The sequence below is a fragment of the Pelophylax lessonae genome, assembly GCF_965119305.1.
Source record: "Pelophylax lessonae genome assembly, chromosome: 9".
Classification (NCBI taxonomy): Eukaryota; Metazoa; Chordata; class Amphibia; order Anura; family Ranidae; genus Pelophylax; species Pelophylax lessonae.
Window position 1 is genome coordinate 262,065,132 of NC_138776.1, and position 20,623 is coordinate 262,085,754.

The following is a 20,623-nucleotide window of genomic DNA, read 5'->3' on the forward strand; positions in this document are numbered from 1 at the left end:
GCACTCTGTACCTTGGGCTGTATATGATATACTCCTGACCACTGCACTCTGTACCCTGGGCTGTATATGACATACTCCTGACCACTGCACTCTGTACCCTGGGCTCTATATGATATACTCATGAACATTGCACTCTACCCTGGGCTGTATATGATATACTCCTGACCACTGCACTCTGTACCCTGGGCTGTATATGATATACTTCTGACCACTGCAGTCTGTACCCTGGGCTGTATATGATATACTCCTGTCCACTGCACTCTGTACCTTGGGCTGTATATGATATACTCCTGACCACTGCACTCTGTACCCTGGGCTGTATATGACATACTCCTGACCACTGCACTCTGTACCCTGGGCTCTATATGATATACTCATGAACATTGCACTCTACCCTGGGCTGTATATGATATACTCCTGACCACTGCACTCTGTACCCTGGGCTGTATATGATATACTTCTGACCACTGCAGTCTGTACCCTGGGCTGTATATGATATACTCCTGTCCACTGCACTCTGTACCTTGGGCTGTATATGATATACTCCTGACCACTGCACTCTGTACCCTGGGCTGTATATGACATACTCCTGACCACTGCACTCTGTACCATTATTCCCAGGTAACTCTAATCTGATGCACAGAAAGGGGGGGGGGGGGGAAGGGAGAACCGCTCAGGTGAAAAAATGTCCCAACAGTCAGAACGGGGTGCAAGTGAAATCCGCAGTCCACACAGCTATATTTTGTGTAGAGAAAAGCAACCGCACTCCCGTCTGAAAGTATGAAGTATAAAACCGTTTATTGAATATCCAAACGATAAAAGCAATCCATGATACAGTCAGAGACAGGGGATGAAAACACAGTTGTTGACGCGTTTCACGAAATTACATTCGCTTAGTCATAAATATAACTCTAATCTGATGACCTGTAAAGGCTTTTAAAGCGTCCCCCATGAACAATGTTTGGAAATAGAAGATTGTCATCATTGCTCCGACACACACAATTATTTTTTATACATTTTTTATTATAATTTCACTTTTATCAAGATTGCAGACATAATAAAAGGAAATAATGAAGGCAGAAATCCAATTGGTCAGGAAAATCACTTGTTAGAACAATGGGAAGAAAATGCGCTTACTGCCAAACCTATAAAGTAATAAATACCAATATGTGACGGCGGCACTCACTGCTACCGAACCAAAATACCACCAAAACCAATAACCAACACAAAGTCTTACACTGTCCCTTTAAATATAATCTAATATAATTGTTTTAATTATTCAACAAATTTTTGAAAAACAGACTTCTGATTGTCTGCGAAGGTTTCCACCCCAAAATGTACTCAGCCAATGAAAGGTAAGGACTCCATTTTTATTTTTCTCCAGCTATCAATGGCCAACACGAGACAACACTTCATCCATGTCTTTGGTGCTCTCTGATCTCCTTATGAAGTGTTTCTTACATTATGAAGATCAGCCATGGAGTATATCTGAGGTGTATATCAGGGTGTGCTTCTTCCCCACATGTCCACCAACATTCATATAGAAGACATTTCCCGCACTCAAGGCACTAATACACCTCGAGGATTGTGTGGAACCCCTGATGTACAGGAAGACAGGACTTAAGTGAGGAACAATTCCCTCACTCAGCACAGGAATACGGCTTCTCCCCCGTGTGAGATCTCTGATGTTGGTAAAGATTGGAACTCTGTGAAAAACATTTTCCGCACTCAGGACAGAAATATGGCTTCTCACCTGTGTGCCTTCTTTGATGTTTGTCAAGATGGCACTTCTGTGAAAAACATTTCCCACACTCAGGGCAGGAATACGGCTTCTCACCTGTGTGCCTTCTCTGATGATTATAAAGAGAGGACTTTGCTGAAAAACATTTCCCGCACTCAGGACAGGAATACGGCTTCTCCCCCGTGTGAGATCTCTGATGTGCAACAAGTTCTAATTTTTTTACAAAACATTTCCCGCACTCAGAACAGGAATGTAGCTTCTCACCCGTGTGAAGTCTCTGATGATAATTAAGAGTGGACTTCTCTAAAAAACATTTCCCGCACTCTGAACAGCAAAAGGGCTTCTTACCCGTGTGAGAATTTAGATGTGTGACGAGACGTGATTTAAATAAAAAACATTTCCCGCACTCAGGACAAGAATGCGGCTTCTCTCCCGTGTGGGACCTTTGATGCATGACAAGACGTGATTTATATAAAAAACATTTCCCGCACTCAGGACAGGAATATGGCTTCTCCTGCGTGTGCGACCTTTGATGTGTGACAAGATTTGATTTTTGTTCAAAGCATTTCCCACACTCAGGACAGGAATACGGCTTTTCCCCCGTGTGAGACCGTTGATGTATGGAAAGATATGACTTTCTGGTAAAACATTTCCCGCACTCAGGGCAGGAATACGGCTTCTCCTGCGTGTGAGACCTTTGATGTGTGACCATATTTGATTTTTGTCCAAAACATTTCCCACACTCAGGACAGCAATACAGCTTTTCCCCCATGTGAGACCTTTGATGTGTGACAAGAGTTGATTTATGTGCAAAACATTTCCCGCACTCAGGACAGGAATACGGCTTTTCCCCAGTGTGAGACATTTGATGTATAACAAGATATGATTTTTGTACAAAACTTTTCCGACACTCAGAACAGGAATACAACTTCTCATTTTTGTGAAATCTCTGATGCATTGAAAGTGTATACTTGCTTGAAAAACATTTCCCGCACTCAAGGCAGGAATGTAGTTTCTCACCCGTGTGGGTTCTTTTATGCACATTAAGACGGGATTTCAACCGGAAACACTTTCCGCACTCAGTACAGGAAAACCTCTTATCTGTTGGAAGAACGGCACCGTCCCTCACAGTCTGAGGTTCCTCAGGATAAGAGGAAAACGATGGTCCGGCACTGTCGCTCACAGTCTGAGGTTCCTCAGGATAAGAGGAATACGATGGTCCGGGACCGTCCCTCACAGTCTGAAGTTCCTCAGGATAAGAGGAATACGATGGTCCGGCACCGTCCCTCACAGTCTGAGGATCCTCAGGATAAGAGGAATACGATGGTCCGGCACCGTCCCTCACAGTCTGAGGATCCTCAGGATAAGAGGAATACAATGGTCCGGCACTGTCCCTCACAGTCTGAGGTTCCTCAGGATAAGAGGAATACGATGGTCGGGCACCGTCCCTCACAGTCTGAGGATCCTCAGGATAAGAGGAATACGATGGTCCATCTACACTGTGTGGTGCCGGATGGACATTTGAGGTAGCCGGGTTTTCTCCTGGACTATACTGTGTGATGTCCTCATCTTCTACTTTACAGTCTGGAGACAAAGTGAGACAATCCTCTGAGGTTTTCCTCATCTCCCGTCCATGTACTGAAATAGAAATAAAAAGGTTATTACTAGACATGAGAAGATTGGTTCCCTGCAACCCAGTTTGGTTATTTGGGTGACTGCGCAGATTGATTTTTGGGTTATTAACAAACGAGAACTGTCTTTTATAGGAGTGACAGTAATGAGGGGATTATAGGACGAGTGTCCCCTCCCCCTCTATCACTCATTGCCATCTTCCCAACCCAAGCAGGACTGCACTTCGTTAATTAGTCCATGATTGAAGCCCCGTACACACGTACCGATCGTCGTCATACAAACGTTCGTCTTTTCTCCCCGGGATGTCGATGTCTGTTGAAAAGTGCAAAGACTGCCCAAGAATTTTGTCCGCCGACTACAGCCGACTGCAGAAGTGATGTCATGTGATGGTTAACTTTCCCTGTGTTTTTTCTTTTCTGAGCATGCCCAGTCTTGCAAATCTGCGGTCTGTCGGCAGAATTCTGTACTGACTGGCGAACAATCGTCCGTTCTGGTGTCGGCATACAAAAATTTTTATGTTTGCAAGAAAGACTCTTGTCCGCAGAATGTGCGCAGACAGCTGTCGGAGGCACCATACTAACAAGCGTACAATCGGCAGATCTTTCGTCCACCGACGTTTGTATGCCGACGATCGGTACGTGTGTACGGGCCTTTAGTCATGAATAACAGCGGGGCTGAGCTCCACCAGAGGTCAGAGAGTGAGGATGGGGGGAGACCAACCAAGATGAAGACTGGACTGATCCTGAAGACCACCATCATTGGGTTATTGACTCCTCCCTCATTATCACTTCCTGTTTAAGGTTACAAAGTTGGAGGATGTTATCACATTATTTTCAACATGTAAAAGTCTGTGCTCCAATCAAATCATCCGATATACAATGTCCAGCTGGTAGGAAATGGGTGTAACAAAAGAGAATACATATTATGTGTATATATAGCAGTGTGTAGAGGGGAGAGAGTAGAAGTCAGGACTGTGTAATGTACAACATATTGTATAATACACAACAGTTAGGACTATAAAGTATTAGAATTATGTAATGTACAACACAGAGTATATAGTGCAGGGGTAAGGAGTATGTATTGTACAGCATAGAGTATATAGTTCAGGGGTCAGGAGTATGTAATGTACAACATAGAGTATATAGTGCAGGGGTCAGGAGTATGTTATGTACAACATAGAGTATATAGTGCAGGGGTCAGAAGTATGTATTGTACAGCATAGAGTATATAGTGCAGGGGTCAGGAGTATGTAATGTACAACATAGAGTATATAGTGCAGGGGTCAGGAATATGTAATGTACAACATAGAGTATATAGTGCAGGGGTCAGGAGTATGTAATGTATAACATAGAGTATATAGTGCAGGGGTCAGGAATATGTAATGTACAACATAGAGTATATAGTGCAGGGGTCAGGAATATGTAATGTTTAACATAGAGTATATAGTGCAGGGGTCAGGATTATGTAATGTTTAACATAGAGTATATAGTGCAGGGGTCAGGAATATGTAATGTACAACATAGAGTATATAGTGCAGGGGTCAGGAGTATGTAATGTATAACATAGAGTATATAGTGCAGGGGTCAGGAATATGTAATGTACAACATAGAGTATATAGTGAAAGCGTTAGGACTACCTAAAGTGCAATATAAATTATATAGTGAATGTATTTACTATTAATGACTCACCTGTGCTGATCTCTGTAGGAGTGTCCTCCTCTATAAATGTCCCTGTGATTCTATCCTCTTCCTTAGGCTTCTGATCATCCCTCACATACGTCTCTTCTTCTTCTTTAACCTCAACTTTTATATCTATCAGATCTTCACCCTAAACCAAGAGAAGGATAGAAACATAAAACATTTTTGTGACAACACATACAGAAAATGTGACGGGAGTCACTTTGGGTGGGGGGGGCCTGTGGAACCCAGCTTACCTTAGAGAGGTCAGGAAACTCCTTGTTCAGCTCACCAGGCCCGTCTTATGTGTAAGTCACCCTATCTATCTGTCTATTAGGGGCACAGGGTGACCGAGAAGCCCAGTCTGGTCTGCCCTAACCAGACTCACTGTACAACCACACCAGACTCAGCAATTTGTTATCCTGGGTCTTATATGTGTGGTTTGTGTTGGAAGTTGGAGAGGTTCTTCACTTGGGACAGGAATATTTATCAACAATACCCCCTAAGAAATATTAATCCCACTGTATCAGACTACTGGGACATTGTATGAGCTTTGCCTCATAGCCTGTTGTAGACAGTTGCCATACAGTCTGCGTTCCCTGATTAATCAAAGCATTGCTTAGATGTGGATTCCATGGTTAATTCTGTCTGTCTGTTAGTATTGTCCCCTCCACCTAGGCTGGTTTCAGTGACTAGTTAATTAGCTCATGTTAATTATATCACTGACAGCTATTAGTTGCTAGAGGTGCATTAGCATATAATATATGTTGGTTGTTCCTTAGTTATGTTAATTATATTTCTGTATACAGTTGCCTTTGCATACAATAATGTGTTCACCTGGTGTGTAGTATATAAATTCTGTGTGAGTTTTCAATAAACAGTTCCAGTTTTTATACAAGCTATTGTGGGCTGGTCTTGTATGCTCAATTATGATATCTGGTTCCTATGTCCAGACTGGAGGAAGCTGTATACTGACAGAAGCACCTAAGAGGGGTCTTGTCACAAAAAAGATCTTCACATCGTCTCACAAGTCCATGTCCCAGATGTTCTGTTAAACCAACCTTGTAATGGTGAGGGATGGTGTGATCTTCCTGTGTGGAATCCCGGAAATATAGAGCGCCATCCCCTCCCATAGACTGCGGAGCTCCACTCATCAACATCTCTTCTTTTTCCTCTTTAATCTCAGCTTTGATGTCTTCCAGTTCCTCATCCTAAACCCCAAAGATGATGGAATATACATGTGTAAAATAAAACAAGAGATTACATAGAAGAATGTCCTCTCATAGTTTAGAATTCTGTTCTAGTTGCTCAAACTACCTGATGATGGTGAGGGATGGTGTGACCTTCCTGTGTGGCATCCCGGGAATACAGAGGACGGGGACTTCTCTCTGGTGGGTTCCAATTACTGGATCCATTCTCCATGATGAAGTCGCCATCCAGACACATCCCTTGTCTGTTACTGCATAAAGTCGCAGAATTTTCAGCACCGCTCACCTCTCCTGTCAGCAGCTCCATCATCTTCTTGGTGACTTCTAGAATCTTCTGCATGTTGTGTTTCTCGGGTTTTAGGGAGTCACATGGAGGAACTGTGATGGTCATATGATCTCCTGTCTTCGGAAGAGGAAAACTCTGTATTGAGAAACCAATAGGAATATCAAATTAGAATCCCAGAATCCTCCTCACCTCTCTGGTCAGGTCTGTGTTTTATTAATACAGAACAGAGTGATGTCATGTGACCTCCCAGAATCCTCCTCACCTCTCCGGTCAGCAGGTAGATGATCTCCAGGGTGAGGTTTAGGATCTTCTCAGTCATGTGACTCGGGTCCTCTTCTATCCTCATCGGTTCCCTCATTTGATCTATACAGGTCTCTTTGTAGACGAATAACTTCGAGAAATGAAAGTAAGAATTATTTAGATTAAATTGGTCACACAATAATAGGATGGGGGGGGGGGGGTAATAGGGGGTTTGCTGTACATTTAAGAACTACCGCCCCCATGTGAACACATTTAGTTTAAATTATTTAGTGTTTGTTGACCCTCTTGGCCCGTCGGATCAGAAATTCCCATTTCTCTTTTGGCTTTGTTTTGTTTCTGAACTGGTTTTGATTAGTTTAGATCTGCAGACAAGGAATAATAAATATGATCCTTCTTCAGTCTTCTTGATTTGCTCTGAGGCAGTGCTATGAGGTCAATAAAGGGTCATCATGATGTCCAGGAAGGGGAACTTGCTGACTTTTGGGCGGAGTTCTGGGCTAATCTAGATAAGTGGACAGAACTCTGACTGCAAAGCTCCAATCTCCGGCAGCCTACTGACTGATAGGAGTGATGTCACTCTCTGCAGTAAGAGAAGGGATGGGATTGGAGAGCAGGAGGATGTTGTTGGTGAAGTAGAGGGCTGGAGGCAGTGGCAGAACTATCAGGGCCGCAAAGGTCGCACTCGCAATTGGGCTTTGGCATTCTGCCACCTTCACGAGGGCCCTAGCAGGGTTGCTGCCCACAGTAGAGGGCTGGGGGCAGTGGCAGAGTTTGCACTTGCAACCGGGCCCTGGTGTTCTGCCACTTTCAGGGGGCCCCAGCAGGGTTGCTGGCTGCAGGGTTCTGAGCTGACAGTGTCTCTCTCATACAGCCCAGAGACTGACAGTTCCCCCTTGCTCCTCTCTCGTACGGATGGGAGAGGAGAAACCTGATCTGTTCCTTCTCCTCCTGCCTTCTCCTCCTGTGTGCAATGCTGGAATTCAGCTGCTGGGCTTCACTCTTCCTGTCAGTGAAGGCTCTGGGCTGTATGAGAGAGACCCTCTTAGTTCAGAGTTATGCTGAGGAAGCACTGATGGGCTGCACTAACAGGCAGCATTGATGACCACTGATAAGCAGCACTGATGGACACTGATAGGCGGCATTGATGAGGACCGACAGGAAGCACTGATAGGCAAAATTAAGGAGTACAGATAGGCTGCACTGATAGACGGAATTGATGGGCACTGATAGGGCTGCACTAATGGTCAGTGCCCTGATTATCAGTGTAAACAATGTACTGACAGTCTTTCAGGTCAAAGGCTCTACTTTCCCCACACAGACACAGAGTGGGAGAAAAGGACTGCCGATAACCAGCAAGTCTGTTTACAAGTGGTCAGCTGATCACATGGTGAAGGGCTGCTGTTCTTGGCCCTTTACCGTGATCTGTAATCAGCCGTGTCTGAAGGACACAGCAGTCACAGAGCATGCTGGTTGTGCACCCCAGGGGGCAGGGTTCTGGGAGGATATCCATAGATGCCTTCCCAGAACTGGATGCATGGGGCTCAGATGGAAGTAGGGGAGGAGGCCTTCATGGTTTCTTGCACTGAGGCCCTAAAGTTTCTACATACGCCTCTGGCTGGGGTGGGTGGTAGGGTGGGGAAGTTGTTCTCCTCCCTCCAATGGGTAGGAGGAGGACTGCAGGGGTTTGCTCTCAAATTTTCACATATACTGTAGTATCCAGTAGCTTGTACAGAGTAGTGGTGGGTTCCTGGTGTTGTGAATTCCAGTACCAGGCTCTGACACAGTCTATGTCATGGGAAGGTATTGGACGGCTCCCTCAGACCCATAACACGGGCCTGCTAAATGAGTCTGTGCAAACAGATCCTCTAATAACGAGTGCGTACCCAGGGTGAAGAACTTCACTTCTTCATTCTACTTGGTGTCCTGGAACATATTACTTGACCAGTAACATGGGAATAAGGTGAAGGCTGTCTTCATTTCCTGACAGGGGTTCTGTAAGGAGGAACCAAGACCAAAAGCCCCCCTCCCACCCTACCCTAGAGGCTCATTGAGCCCTACATCCTCCTTTTCCCTCAGATCCCTGAAGCCTGACTGACCCCTCAGAATCACCATATTCTCAGAGGTACGCAGATTCTTTAGCCCTTTTACTCCCTCACGGCCTATCAGCTCCTCTACTTCCCTCAGACCACTCAATATTTTACTCCCTATGACACCAATGATGGGACAGAGTCTTCATAACAGGCCAGGGAATGTTTTCTTCCTCCTTACCAGCATAGGGCTCTATGCGCCATACTCCTGACCCCAGCACTCCATCATTGCATTGGCTGCATATTGTAATGATTGTCCATTTGCTGCAAATGTAGTGTAATAATTGCCCTTTGTAGACCATGTATGGTCAGGATGGTCATTGTCTTGTCTATTTATTATCGTTGCTGTCTGTTTCGAGGACCATATTATTAGAATTCCAAGTCCAAAATTAAGAACATTATCTGGCCCCGTAAGTGGTGAAATGTTCTGGCCCTGAAGGGGTTAATGTACATATCCACACTATATATCATCATCTGCTGGAGATAAAAGACATCACAGTGACTATGGAGGAAGAGGACGGAACATGACGGGGGGTTACTGGGTGTAAATATAAAATAATATCTTATTACCTCCTCTGCTGCCTTTCTGCTTAGTGCCACACGAAACTTCCTGTCTGTACCTGACGTCACTTTCTGTCTTCCATAGAGACTTCCTGTCTGGGTAGATCGGAGAGCACCACCTTGTGGAGCTCAGAGGAACTGCAGCCCCGAGAATCGTCACGTAGTGTCAACACGACCTTGTGCTGTGTGTGTATGTACTGTATATCCTTATAAATTATTATACAGGATTTATATAGCGCCAACAGTTTGCGCAGCGCTTAACAAAATGAAGGCAGACATTACAGTTACAATACAATTTGGAACAAAAGGAATCAGAGGGCCCTGCTCGTTAGAGCTTACAATCTAAAAGGGAGGGTCAATTGATACAAAAGGCAATAGCTGTGGGGGATGAGCTGATGGAGCAAGTGAAACAGTGTTATTAGTTAGTAGCCGGGTAGGCTTCTTTAAAGAGAAGGGTCATCTCCTCTCCCACCAAGGGGGAGAGAGATATATTACTGCCTAGTCCAGCCTTTCCTAGCCAGGGTCCCTCCACTAGGTGTTCTTTGAGAAACGAACAGTTTCTATATAGCAATGGCAATTTTTTTTGTAGTATGTACTATGCATATAATTTGTGATTAAATGATATTTCCAATAATACATCATTCTAATCATAATACAGGGGTCAGTGTCACCCCCCTTCATAATACAGGGATCAGTGTCACCCCCTTCATAATATGGGTAGTTTTTTTTAAAAGTTGATGGCTGTGCTGGACTGACCTGCTCGATAGAGGGTCTGTGGGTGGGTGGTAGGTGAGAGAGGGACACTTGGGGAAATAAACGCCCAATCAATCTGGCCCGACTGGATGAAAAAAGGCAGTGGACCCTTGTTAAGGGGTCTGGGCTGCTACCTTAAGATACAGCTTAGTGGACGTATCCATAGTTTCTAGTGGTAGTCGGTTAAAGGAGCGCCCAAAATCAGCAATAAGAATCCCACTTGGATCAAAAGATCGTCATTTTATTTGTAGCAGAACATGTTAAAACCAACGTGTTTCTTGGGAACAGAGACTCCCCCTTCTTCAGGGCATAAATGTTGCTGTTCGGATCTGCAACCGACACCATATTGCGTCAGCTTTAACATGTTCTGCTACTAATAAAATGACGATCTTTTGATCCAAGTGGGATTCTTTTTGCTGATTTTGGGCGCTCCTTTAACCGACTACCACTTCATAATACGGGGTCAGTGACACCCCCCCCCCCTTCATAATACAGGGATCAGTGTCACCCCCTTCATAATACAGGAGTCAGTATCACCCCCTTCATAATACAGGGGTCAGTGACACCCCCTTCATAATACAGGGTTCAATGCAATCCTCTCCTTCATAATATAGGGGTCAGTGTCAATCCCCCTATTAATACACATTAATGTCACCTTCATAATACAGGGGCCAGTCACCGATATGTGAGGTCCTCCTTACCAGTAGTCTTCAAACAACGGCCCGGGGGCCAGATGTAGCCCTTTGCATGCTTTAACCTAGCCCTTGGGGCACTATTTCATCCAATGATACCAACAATGGGGCATAATTCCCCCCACTGACACCAATGAAGGGGGCAATTCCTCCCAATGACACCAATGAAGGGGGCAATTCCGCCCAATGACACCAATGATGGGACACAATTCCTCCCAATGATACCAATTATGGGGCACTATTCCTCTCACTGATGGGGAACAATTTCTCCCAATGACACCTATGATTGGGCACTATTCCTCCCACTGACACCAATGATGGGGCACTATTCCTCTCAATGACACCAATGATGGGACACAATTCCTCCCAATAATACCAATTATGGGGCACTATTCCACCCAATGATGGGGCACTATTGCTCCCAATGATACCAATGATGGGGCACTATTGCTCCCAATGATACCTATGATGGGGCACAATTTCTCCCAATGACACCAATGATGGGGCACAATTTCCTCCAATGATACCAATTATGGGGCACTATTTCTCCCAATGATACCAATAATGGGGCACTATTCCTCCCAATGATGGGGCACTAGTCCTTCCAATGATCGGCCACTATTCCTCCCAATGAAACCAATGGTGTGGCACTATTCCTTTCCTATGATACCAATAATGGGGCACAATTTATCCCAATGATACCAACAATGGGGCCAAATTGTTCTTTTCCCACTGATGTCAGGACTTTTCTTTATTCCACAAAGGCAACAGTCTGGCCCCCCTGAAGTCTGAAGGACAGTAAACTTGCCCTTTGTTTAGAAAGTTTGGAGACCCCTGCTCTATACTGACACACTGATATGTGGGCTACCGACCTCTATGCTGACCCACTGATATGTTGGGTCCTCTATACTCACACACTGATATGTGAGGTCCTCAATACTGACACACTGATATGTGGGGTCCCTCTATACTGACACACTGATATGTGGGGTCCTCTATACTGAAACACTGATATGTGGGGTCCTTTATACGGTACTGACACACAGATATGTGGGGTCCTCTATACTGACACACTGATATGTAATCAATGAGAAGAGGACTATGATGGCTGGTGATGGACGTACATAGTGGCAGCTGTTCACCCCAATATATATTTGCCCCTCCCCTTCCCCCGGGCTCCCCAACACCAATCGGTCTCCTCGCTATTCTCTGGCAGTGTTATGAAGAAGGGAGGTGGGGAGAAGTTGGGAGGAGTCTGTCACCATGACATCACCTCTGAGGGAGACCAAGACCAACACTGGAAGAGAGCACCGGACAGTACACCTGTACAGGGAACCCCCACCACAGAGTCCCCCATAGTACGGGACACATCAGTCCAGTCTGAATATTGTGTCAGGGTTTCAGGCGGACTAAAACCGGGACACATGATTCAAAACCCAGACTGCACAGGTGAATCCCGGACAGGTGGCAACCTTAATCCAATCCCAAGCAGTTCACAGTTCGTCACATGGGCAAACTGCCCCCAAAATCCATTCTAGACCCTTATCAAAGCCTGCAACCTGGCCAGAAAAGGGGAGGACATGCGTGCGTGTTCCCCTCCACCTCCTCAACCATACCAGGCATCATACCCTAAACATAGGGACCTGGCTGGCCAGAAAAGAGGAGGTCATAGGGTGCACGCCCTCCTCCACCATACCAGGCATCATACCCTCGAAATAGGGACCTGGCTGGCCAGAAAAGAGGAGGACATGTGGTGCATGCCGCCCCTCCACCTCCTCAACCATACCAGGCATCATACTAGTGAGAAGCCAAACTACCCTGGGTTCTGTTTTATGTGGAACATGAACCTCATTAAAATCAATGGGAGCCAAATCCATCTAATTATAATTGATCATTTTCTGAGCTAATAGGAAGGGGGCGGGTGTAGTGCATGGCCCCTCTCCTGAACCATACCAGGCCACATGCCTTGCACTATTTCCCACTGGGCTGTATATGATATACTCCTGACCACTGCACTCTGTACCCTAGGCTGTATATGATACTCCTGACCACCGCACTCTGTACCTTGGGGTATATATGACATACTCCTGACCACCGCACTCTGTACCCTGGGCTATATATGATATACTCCTGACCACTGCACTCTGTACCCTGGGCTATATATGACACTCCTGACCACTGCACTCTGTACCCTGGGCTGTATATGATATACTCCTGACCACTGCACTCTGTACCCTGGGCTATATATGACATACTCCTGACCACTGCACTCTGTACCCTGGGCTGTATATGATATACTCCTGACCACTGCACTCTGTACCCTGGGCTATATATGACATACTCCTGACCATTGCACTCTGTACCCTGGGCTGTATATAATACACTCCTGACCTCTGCACTCTGTACCATTATTCCCAGGTAACTCTAATCTGATGACCTGTAAAGGCTTTTAAAGCGTCCCCCATGAACAATGTTTGGAAATGGAAGATTGTCATCATTGCACCGACACACACAATTATTTTTTTTAATACATTTTTTTATTATAATTTTCTTTTATCAATATTGCAGACATTAAAACAGGAAATAATGAAAAGTAGAAATCCAATTGGTCAGGAAAATCACTTGTTAGAACAATGGGAAGAAAATGCGCTTACTGCCAAACCTATAAAGTAATAAATACCAATATGTGACGGCGGTACTCACGGCTACCGAACCAAAATACCACCAAAACCAATAACACAAAGTCTTACACTGTCCCTTTAAATATAATCTAATATAATTTTTTAAATATTTAACAAATTTTTGAAAAACAGACTTCTGATTGTCTGCGAAGGTTTCCACCCCCAAATGTACCAATGAAAGGTAAGGACTCCATTTTTATTTTTCTCCGGCTATCAATGGCCAACACGAGATGTCTTTGGTGATCTCTGATCTCCTTATGAAGAGTTTCTTACATGATGAAGATCAGCCATGGAGTATATCTGAGGTGTATATCAGGGTGTGCTCCTTCCCCACATGTCCAGCAACATTAATATAGAAGACATTTCCCGCACTCAAGGCACTAATACACCTCAAGGGTTGTGTGGGACCCCTGATGTATGGGAAGACAGGACTTTAGTGAAGAAAAATTCCCTCACTCAGGACAGGAACGTAACTTCTACCCCATGTGAGATCTCTGATGTCTGCAAAGACTGGACTGCTGCGAAAAACATTTCCCACACTCAGGACAGGAAAATGGCTTCTCCCCCGTGTGGCGTCTCTGATGTCTGTAAAGTTCACTCTTCGCTGGAAAACATTTCCTGCACTCAACACAGGAAAATGGCTTCTCCCCCGTGTGAGACATCTGATGTCTATAAAGATTGCTATTCACTGAAAAACATTTCCCGCACTCAGGACAGGAATACGGCTTCTCCCCTGTGTGCGATCTCTGATGTCTGTAAAGATTGTCCTTCCCTGAAAAACCTTTCCCGCACACAGCACAGGAATACGGCTTCTCCTCTGTGTGAGACCTCTGATGTCTGACAAGATCTGATTTTTGTGCAAAACATTTCCCGCACTCAGAGCAGAAATGCGGCTTCACACCAGTGTGCGATCTCTGATGTACGGAAAGAGCGGATTTCACTGAAAAACATTTCCCACACTCAGGACAGGAATACGGCTTCACCTCTGTGTGACACCGCTGATGTCTGACAAGGCCTGATTTTTGTGCAAAACATTTCCCGCACTCGGAACAGACACACGGCTTTACACCCATGTGCAATTTCAGATGTATGGAAAGCGTAGACATTTGGGTAAAATATTTCCCACACTCGGGACAGGAAAATGGCTTCTCCCCGGTGTGAGATTTTTGATGCCTGACAAGTTTTGAGTTGTCTACAAAACGTTTACCGCACTCAGGACAGGAATACGGCTTCTCTCCCGTGTGCACACTCTGATGTCGGTAAAGATTGGGCTTCCTTGAAAAACATTTCCCGCACTCAAGACAGGAATAGGGCTTCACACCTGTGTGCGATCTCAGATGATTATAAAGATTGGACTTGTTTGAGAAACACTTTCTGCATTTAGTACAGGAAATCTTGTTTGCGGAAAGGACAGCACCGCCTCTCACAGCCTGAGGTTCCTCAGGATAGGAGGAATACGATGGTCCAGCACCGCCTCTCACAGTCTGAGGTTCCTCAGGATAAGAGGAATACGATGGTCCAGCACCGCCTCTCACAGTCTGAGGTTCCTCAGGATAAGAGGAATACGATGGTCCGGAACTGTCCCTCACAGTCTGAGGTTCCTCACAATAAGAGGAATACGATGGTCCGGCACCGTCCCTCACAGTCTTAGGTTCCTCAAGATAAGAGGAATACGATGGTCCGGCACTGTCCCTCACAGTCTTAGGTTCCTCAGGATAAGAGGAATACGATGGTCCGGCACCGGCCCTTACAGTCTGAGGTTCCTCAGGATAAGAGGAAGACGATGGTCCATCTACACTGTGTGGTGCCAGTTGTACTGAAATAGAAATAAAAAGATTATTAATAGACATGAGCAGATTGGTTCCCCTAAACCAGAACTCCGCCCACATGAGGCAGCTTTGTCTCTGAGGATCTTACAATTCCACCCTCAAAGGTAACTAGTAAATGGGTCCTCTGATCTCCTACCAGTTTGTTTCTTTCCTATTTTTTTGGGTAGCGCTACACTGACTTATCCCGTTTTTATCATTTGGTAGGTGGGGTGGAATCACTTAAATGGTGTTAGCTTGCAACCCAGTTTGTGTATATGGGTGACTGCACAGATTGATGGTTTGGGTTATTAACCAACGAGAATTGTCTTTGATAGGAGTGACAGTGATGAGGGGATTATAGGACGAGTGTCCCCACTGCCTCTATCACTCATTCCCATCTTCCCAACCCAAGCAGGACTCCCTATTTAGTCCATGATTTAGTCATAAATAACAACGGGGCTGAGCCCCACCAGAGGTCAGAGAGTGAGGATGGGGGGGGAGACCAACCAAGATGAAGACTGGACTGATCCTGAAGACCACCATCATTGGTTTATTGACTCCTCCCTCATTATCACTTTCTGTTTAAGGTTCCAAAGTATGAGGATGTTATCACAATATTATCAACATGTAAAAGGGGCGAGGAGTATATAATGTACAAAAGCGTATATAGTGCAGGGGTCAGGAGTATGTAATGTACAACATAGAGTATATAGTGCAGGGGTCAGGAGTATGTAATGTACAACACAGAGTATATAGTGCAGGGGTCAGGAGTATGTAATGTACAACACAGAGTATATAGTGCAGGGGTCAGGAGTATGTAATGTACAACACAGAGTATATAGTGCAGGGGTCAGGAGTATGTAATGTACAACACAGAGTATATAGTGCAGGGGTCAGGAGTATGTAATGTACAACATAGAGTATATAGTGCAGGGGTCAGGAGTATGTAATGTACAACACAGAGTATATAGTGCAGGGATCAGGACTATGTAATGTCCACATCAGGCAGCTTTGTCTCTGAGGATCTTACAATTCCCCCTCAAGGTAACTAGTAAATGGGTCCTCTGAATCTCCTACTAGATCATTGCTTTATTCATGGACCTTAGTCAGAGAGTGAGAAAACAACGAGATGCTGATAAACCCGAGCATAAAGCAGAAGACCCAAGGCCCATGCCTCAGGTGCCTAGGTTGAGCAACGCCTATGGTGACAATCAACATTTTACTACCAGCTGAACTACAGAATCTGCATAAATCCAGTCTAGATACATACATTGTGTTTGCAGGAGAAGAGAAGAGAAGAGAAGAGAAGAGAAGAGAAGAGAAGAGAAGAGAAGAGAAGAGAAGAGAAGAGAAGAGAAGAGAAGAGAAGAGAAGAGAAGAGAAGAGAAGAGAAGAGAAGAGAAGAGAAGAGAAGAGAAGAGAAGAGAAGATTACCCAAAAGAAATACAAGAATACAGGACGGGGAACACAGCTCAGGAAAGTGACCAAAGTATTACAGGCTGATATCACCCAGTTCTACTCTGGACCAATCAGTGAGCAGTAGGGGTGGAGGAATATATTTAGCATCAATGACCTACCTGTGCTGATCTCTGTAAGAATGTCCTCCTCTACAAACGTCCCCGTTATTCCATCCCGATCCTCCATCATGACGTCCTTGTAGAGATCCTTGTGTCCTTCTAAATACTCCCACTCCTCCATGGAGAAATAGACAGTGACATCCTGACACCTTATAGGAACCTGACACACACAATGATACAGTCACCATCCAGACACATCCCTTGTCTGTTACTGGATAATGTCCCAGAATTCCCGGCACCACTCACCTCTCCTGTCAGCAGCTCCATCATCTTCTTGGTGACGTCTAGAATCTTTTGCATGTTCTGTCTTGTAGGGATCAGGGATGGAGGTGGGGGGATGATGATGTAATTCTGGATTCTTGAGGATCTTGTGGTCATATTATGACTTCTTCTTGTGTCATTTCCAGTAGATTTCTTCGTAACTGTTGTACAGCTCTGTGTGATACAAAGATAAATATCACCCTCCCATTATCCCTCACCTCTATGGTTAGCTCTGTATTTATTCTCCAGAGATTGACCACAATGTGCCAGATTCAGCAAAGGACAGACATCTCCAACCAATGATATGATTACAATGTGGTCAGATTTATAGCTCCTTCTAGAAGTCAGATTATAGAGTCACTAATGTTTTACTAGTAAGGCTCACTGACCAACCAGTCAATGTTATCCATGGATCAGAGGTAACCCCTTCATTACACTCACCTCTCTAGTCAGCAGGCTAAGAATATCCAGGCTGAGGTTCATCACCGTATCATTCCGGGGAAATGCCGTATTTACATTCTTCGCAAAACTCAAAGTCCGCTGATTCTCCATCATGACGTCCTTGTAGAGATCCTTGTGTCCTTCTAAATACTCCCACTCCTCCATGGAGAAATAGACAGTGACATCCTGACACCTTATAGGAACCTGACACACACAATGATACAGTCACCATCCAGACACATCCCTTGTCTGTTACTGGATAATGTCCCAGAATTCCCGGCACCGCTCACCTCTACTGTCAGCAGCTCCATTATCTTCTTGGTGACTTCTAGAATCTTCTGCATGGTGTGTCTCTCAGGTTTTAGGGAGTCACATGGAGGCACCGAGATGGTAATTTGACCTCCTGACTTCAGAAGAGGAAATCTCTGTATTGAGGAACCAAGAGCAATATCATGTTAGAATCGAGGAATCCTTCTCACCTCTCTGGTCAGGTCTGTGTTTTATTAATAGAGATGTGAGATGTCATGTGACTTACAAGAATCCGCCTCACCTCTCCGATCAGGTCTGTGTTTTATTAATAGAAATAAGAGTGATGTCATGTGACCTCCCAGAAGCCTCCTCACCTCTCCAGTCAGGTCTGTGTTTTATTGAGATAAGAGTGATGTCATGTGACCTCCCAGAATCCTCCTCACCTTTCCGGTGTTCCGTGAAAAAACCATACCCGTGAGAAAACCATACCCTCGTCACTTCCGGTGCACCTACGTAGGGTATGGATTTATCACAGTAGTTTGTGTAAAGTTACACTTGCGGCGCTTACATTAAAACAGCTCCTCTGCAACTTCAGTCATCCCCGCTCCTATCCCTGACACTTCCCTGATCTGGGCTTATAAATATACAAGCGGATCACAGAGCCGACATCTCCGTCATTTACATTTCATACACCAGCCGCCGCTTTTATATTTAGTAGCCGAGATCAGGGAAGTCACAGGGATAGGAGCGGAGATGACCCATGTTGCATTACACACACTACCGTGATAATTTCATACCCTCCGAGCATGCGCACTTGTCAACTTCTCTACTGTTCAATGATGTATCCGGGGCTCTGAGCATGCGCACTGCTACACTGCTCAGCTGTTTCTGACAGTAAGTGACGAGGGTATGGAATTCTAACGTTACACCGGTCTGGTCTGTGTTTTACTGAAATAAGAGTGATGTCATGTGACCTCCCAGAATCCTCCTCACCTCTTCGGTCAGGTCTGTGTTTTATTAATAGAGATAAAAGTGATGTCATGTGACCTCCTAGAATCCTCCTCACCTCTCCGGTCAGATCTGTGTTTTATTAATAGAGATAAGAGTGATGTCATGTGACCTCCCAGAATCCTCCTCACCTCTCCGGTCAGGTCTGTGTTTTATTAATAGAGATAAAAGTGATGTCATGTGACCTCCCAGTATCCTCCTCACCTCTCCGGTCAGGTCTGTTTTTTATTAATAGAGATAAGAGTGATGTCATGTGACCTCCTAGAATCCTCCTCACCTCTCGGGTCAGGTCTGTGTTTTATTAATAGAGATAAGAGTGATGTCATGTGACCTCCCAGAATCCCTCTCACCTTTCTAGTTAACAGGTAGATGATCTCCAGGATGAGCTTTAGTATCTTCTCAGTCACGTTACTCTGGTCCTCTTTAATCCTCATTGGTGCCATAATTTCATCTATACAGGTCTCCTTGTTGATGGATAACTTTGGGAAATGAAAGTAAGAATTATTTGGATGGTATTGGTCACACAATAGGATGGGGGAGGAGGGGGATAGAAGGGTTGCTGTACATTTAAGAACTACTGACCCCATGTGAACACACTTCGTTTTCACTTTTTAGTGTTTGTTACATTTTCAAGAATCCAGAACCCTCTTGGCCTGTTGGATCAGCATTTCCCTTTCTTTTTATTTCTTTCCTTTTATTTCTGAACTGATTTTGATTAGTTTCAGACCTGCAGATAAGAAATGATAAATAAAATCCTCCTTCTGTCTTAGGCTCCGTTCACATGTAGGCGTTTTGGGGCGTTTCTGGGGAGTTTTTCTGCTCTAGGATCAGCTCTCAAAACGCCCAACAAGACAAATCCTATTCATTTCAATGCCCCCTGTTCACATCTGAGCGTTTTGACGCTGTGAGCAAAACGCCCAACGCTCAAAAAAGTACATGAGCTTCTTTTTGGGCAGATTACAGGCGTTTTCCATTGGTCTCTATTCAATCTAAAAACGCCTGCACAAAAAACGCCTGTAAATCGCGGTAAAAACCGTGCGAAAACGCTACGCTCATGTGTGAATGTAGCCTTATTGTTTGCTGTGAGGCAGTGCGGTGTGGTCAATGTAGGGTCATCACGATGTCCAGGAAGGTAAACTTGCTGACTTTTGGCCTAAGGCAAATCAGGATAATTGCCAGAACTCAGTCTGGAAGTCTAATATCTCTGGCAGCCTGCTGGCTGATGGGATTGTTGTCAATGTCACTCACTGCAGTAAGAGAAGGGATTGGATAGAGGATGCTGCTGGTGGAGAAGAAAGATAAAGGGAAGGATTCTGGTTTCATCCCTCTAATGGAAGCTTAGTGTGGGCAGGAGGAGGACAGCAGGGGGTGAGGGATTTGTTCTCTTGATTGCCAAGCATACAGTAGTATCAAGGACCATGTACAGAGTGGCGGTGGGTTCCTGGAGCTTGGAAATCCAGCTCTGGGCACTGCCAGACCCTGCTTCATGAGAAGGTATTGGACTGCCTCTCCCAGATGCATAGCACTGACCCCGGACTGCCCCTTGAGCAAACAGACATTGCCTGACTATGAGTGTCCACAACAGGGTGAAGGACTTTCCTTCTATATTTCACTTGGTATCCTAGAATACTTTATTTGACCAGTGAAATGGTAAGAAGGTGAAGGCTGCCTTCATTGCATGGCACGATTTCTGTAAGGAAG

The 20,623-nt window shown here is 45.0% G+C and overlaps 5 protein-coding genes across 5 annotated transcripts in view; 1 reads left to right on the forward strand and 4 right to left on the reverse strand.

Annotated features, from left to right (window-relative positions):
- LOC309564420 (uncharacterized protein) overlaps window positions 1-20,623 on the reverse strand; it is a gene marked incomplete at both ends in the record, with an annotated part of 648,900 nt that overhangs the window by 596,465 nt on the left and 31,812 nt on the right. The window contains 2 exon segments of the mRNA XM_082269050.1: window positions 2,973-3,379; window positions 5,062-5,200. Coding sequence (XP_082125176.1) covers window positions 2,973-3,379; window positions 5,062-5,200 — 546 coding nt within the window.
- Window positions 1-20,623, forward strand: part of LOC309562909 (gastrula zinc finger protein XlCGF66.1-like) — a 471,303-nt gene that overhangs the window by 331,947 nt on the left and 118,733 nt on the right. The window lies entirely within an intron of this gene.
- LOC309562818 (uncharacterized protein) lies at window positions 1,057-2,834 on the reverse strand. The gene has a single exon (XM_082267130.1). The coding sequence runs from the start codon at window positions 2,697-2,699 to the stop codon at window positions 1,641-1,643; it is 1,059 nt and encodes a 352-aa protein (XP_082123256.1). The 5' UTR covers window positions 2,700-2,834; the 3' UTR covers window positions 1,057-1,640.
- The window catches only part of LOC309562861 (uncharacterized protein), a 52,279-nt gene continuing 45,471 nt past the window's right edge, over window positions 13,816-20,623 (reverse strand). Inside the window, exon 2 of the mRNA XM_082267180.1 lies at window positions 13,816-13,958. The gene's annotated coding sequence lies outside the window, so the exon portion shown is untranslated. The remainder of the gene's footprint in view (window positions 13,959-20,623) is intronic.
- LOC309563492 (uncharacterized protein) lies at window positions 13,979-19,365 on the reverse strand (the record flags this gene model as incomplete). The annotated part of the gene is made up of 2 exons (XM_082267884.1): window positions 13,979-15,125; window positions 19,273-19,365. The coding sequence occupies 2 exons, from the start codon at window positions 19,363-19,365 to the stop codon at window positions 14,055-14,057; spliced, it is 1,164 nt and encodes a 387-aa protein (XP_082124010.1). The 3' UTR covers window positions 13,979-14,054.

Coding starts and splice junctions, on each gene's coding strand:
- LOC309562818 (XM_082267130.1), bottom strand. CDS start 2,699: ATGCATCAGAGATTTCACAAAAATGAGAAGTTGTATTCCTGTTCTGAG.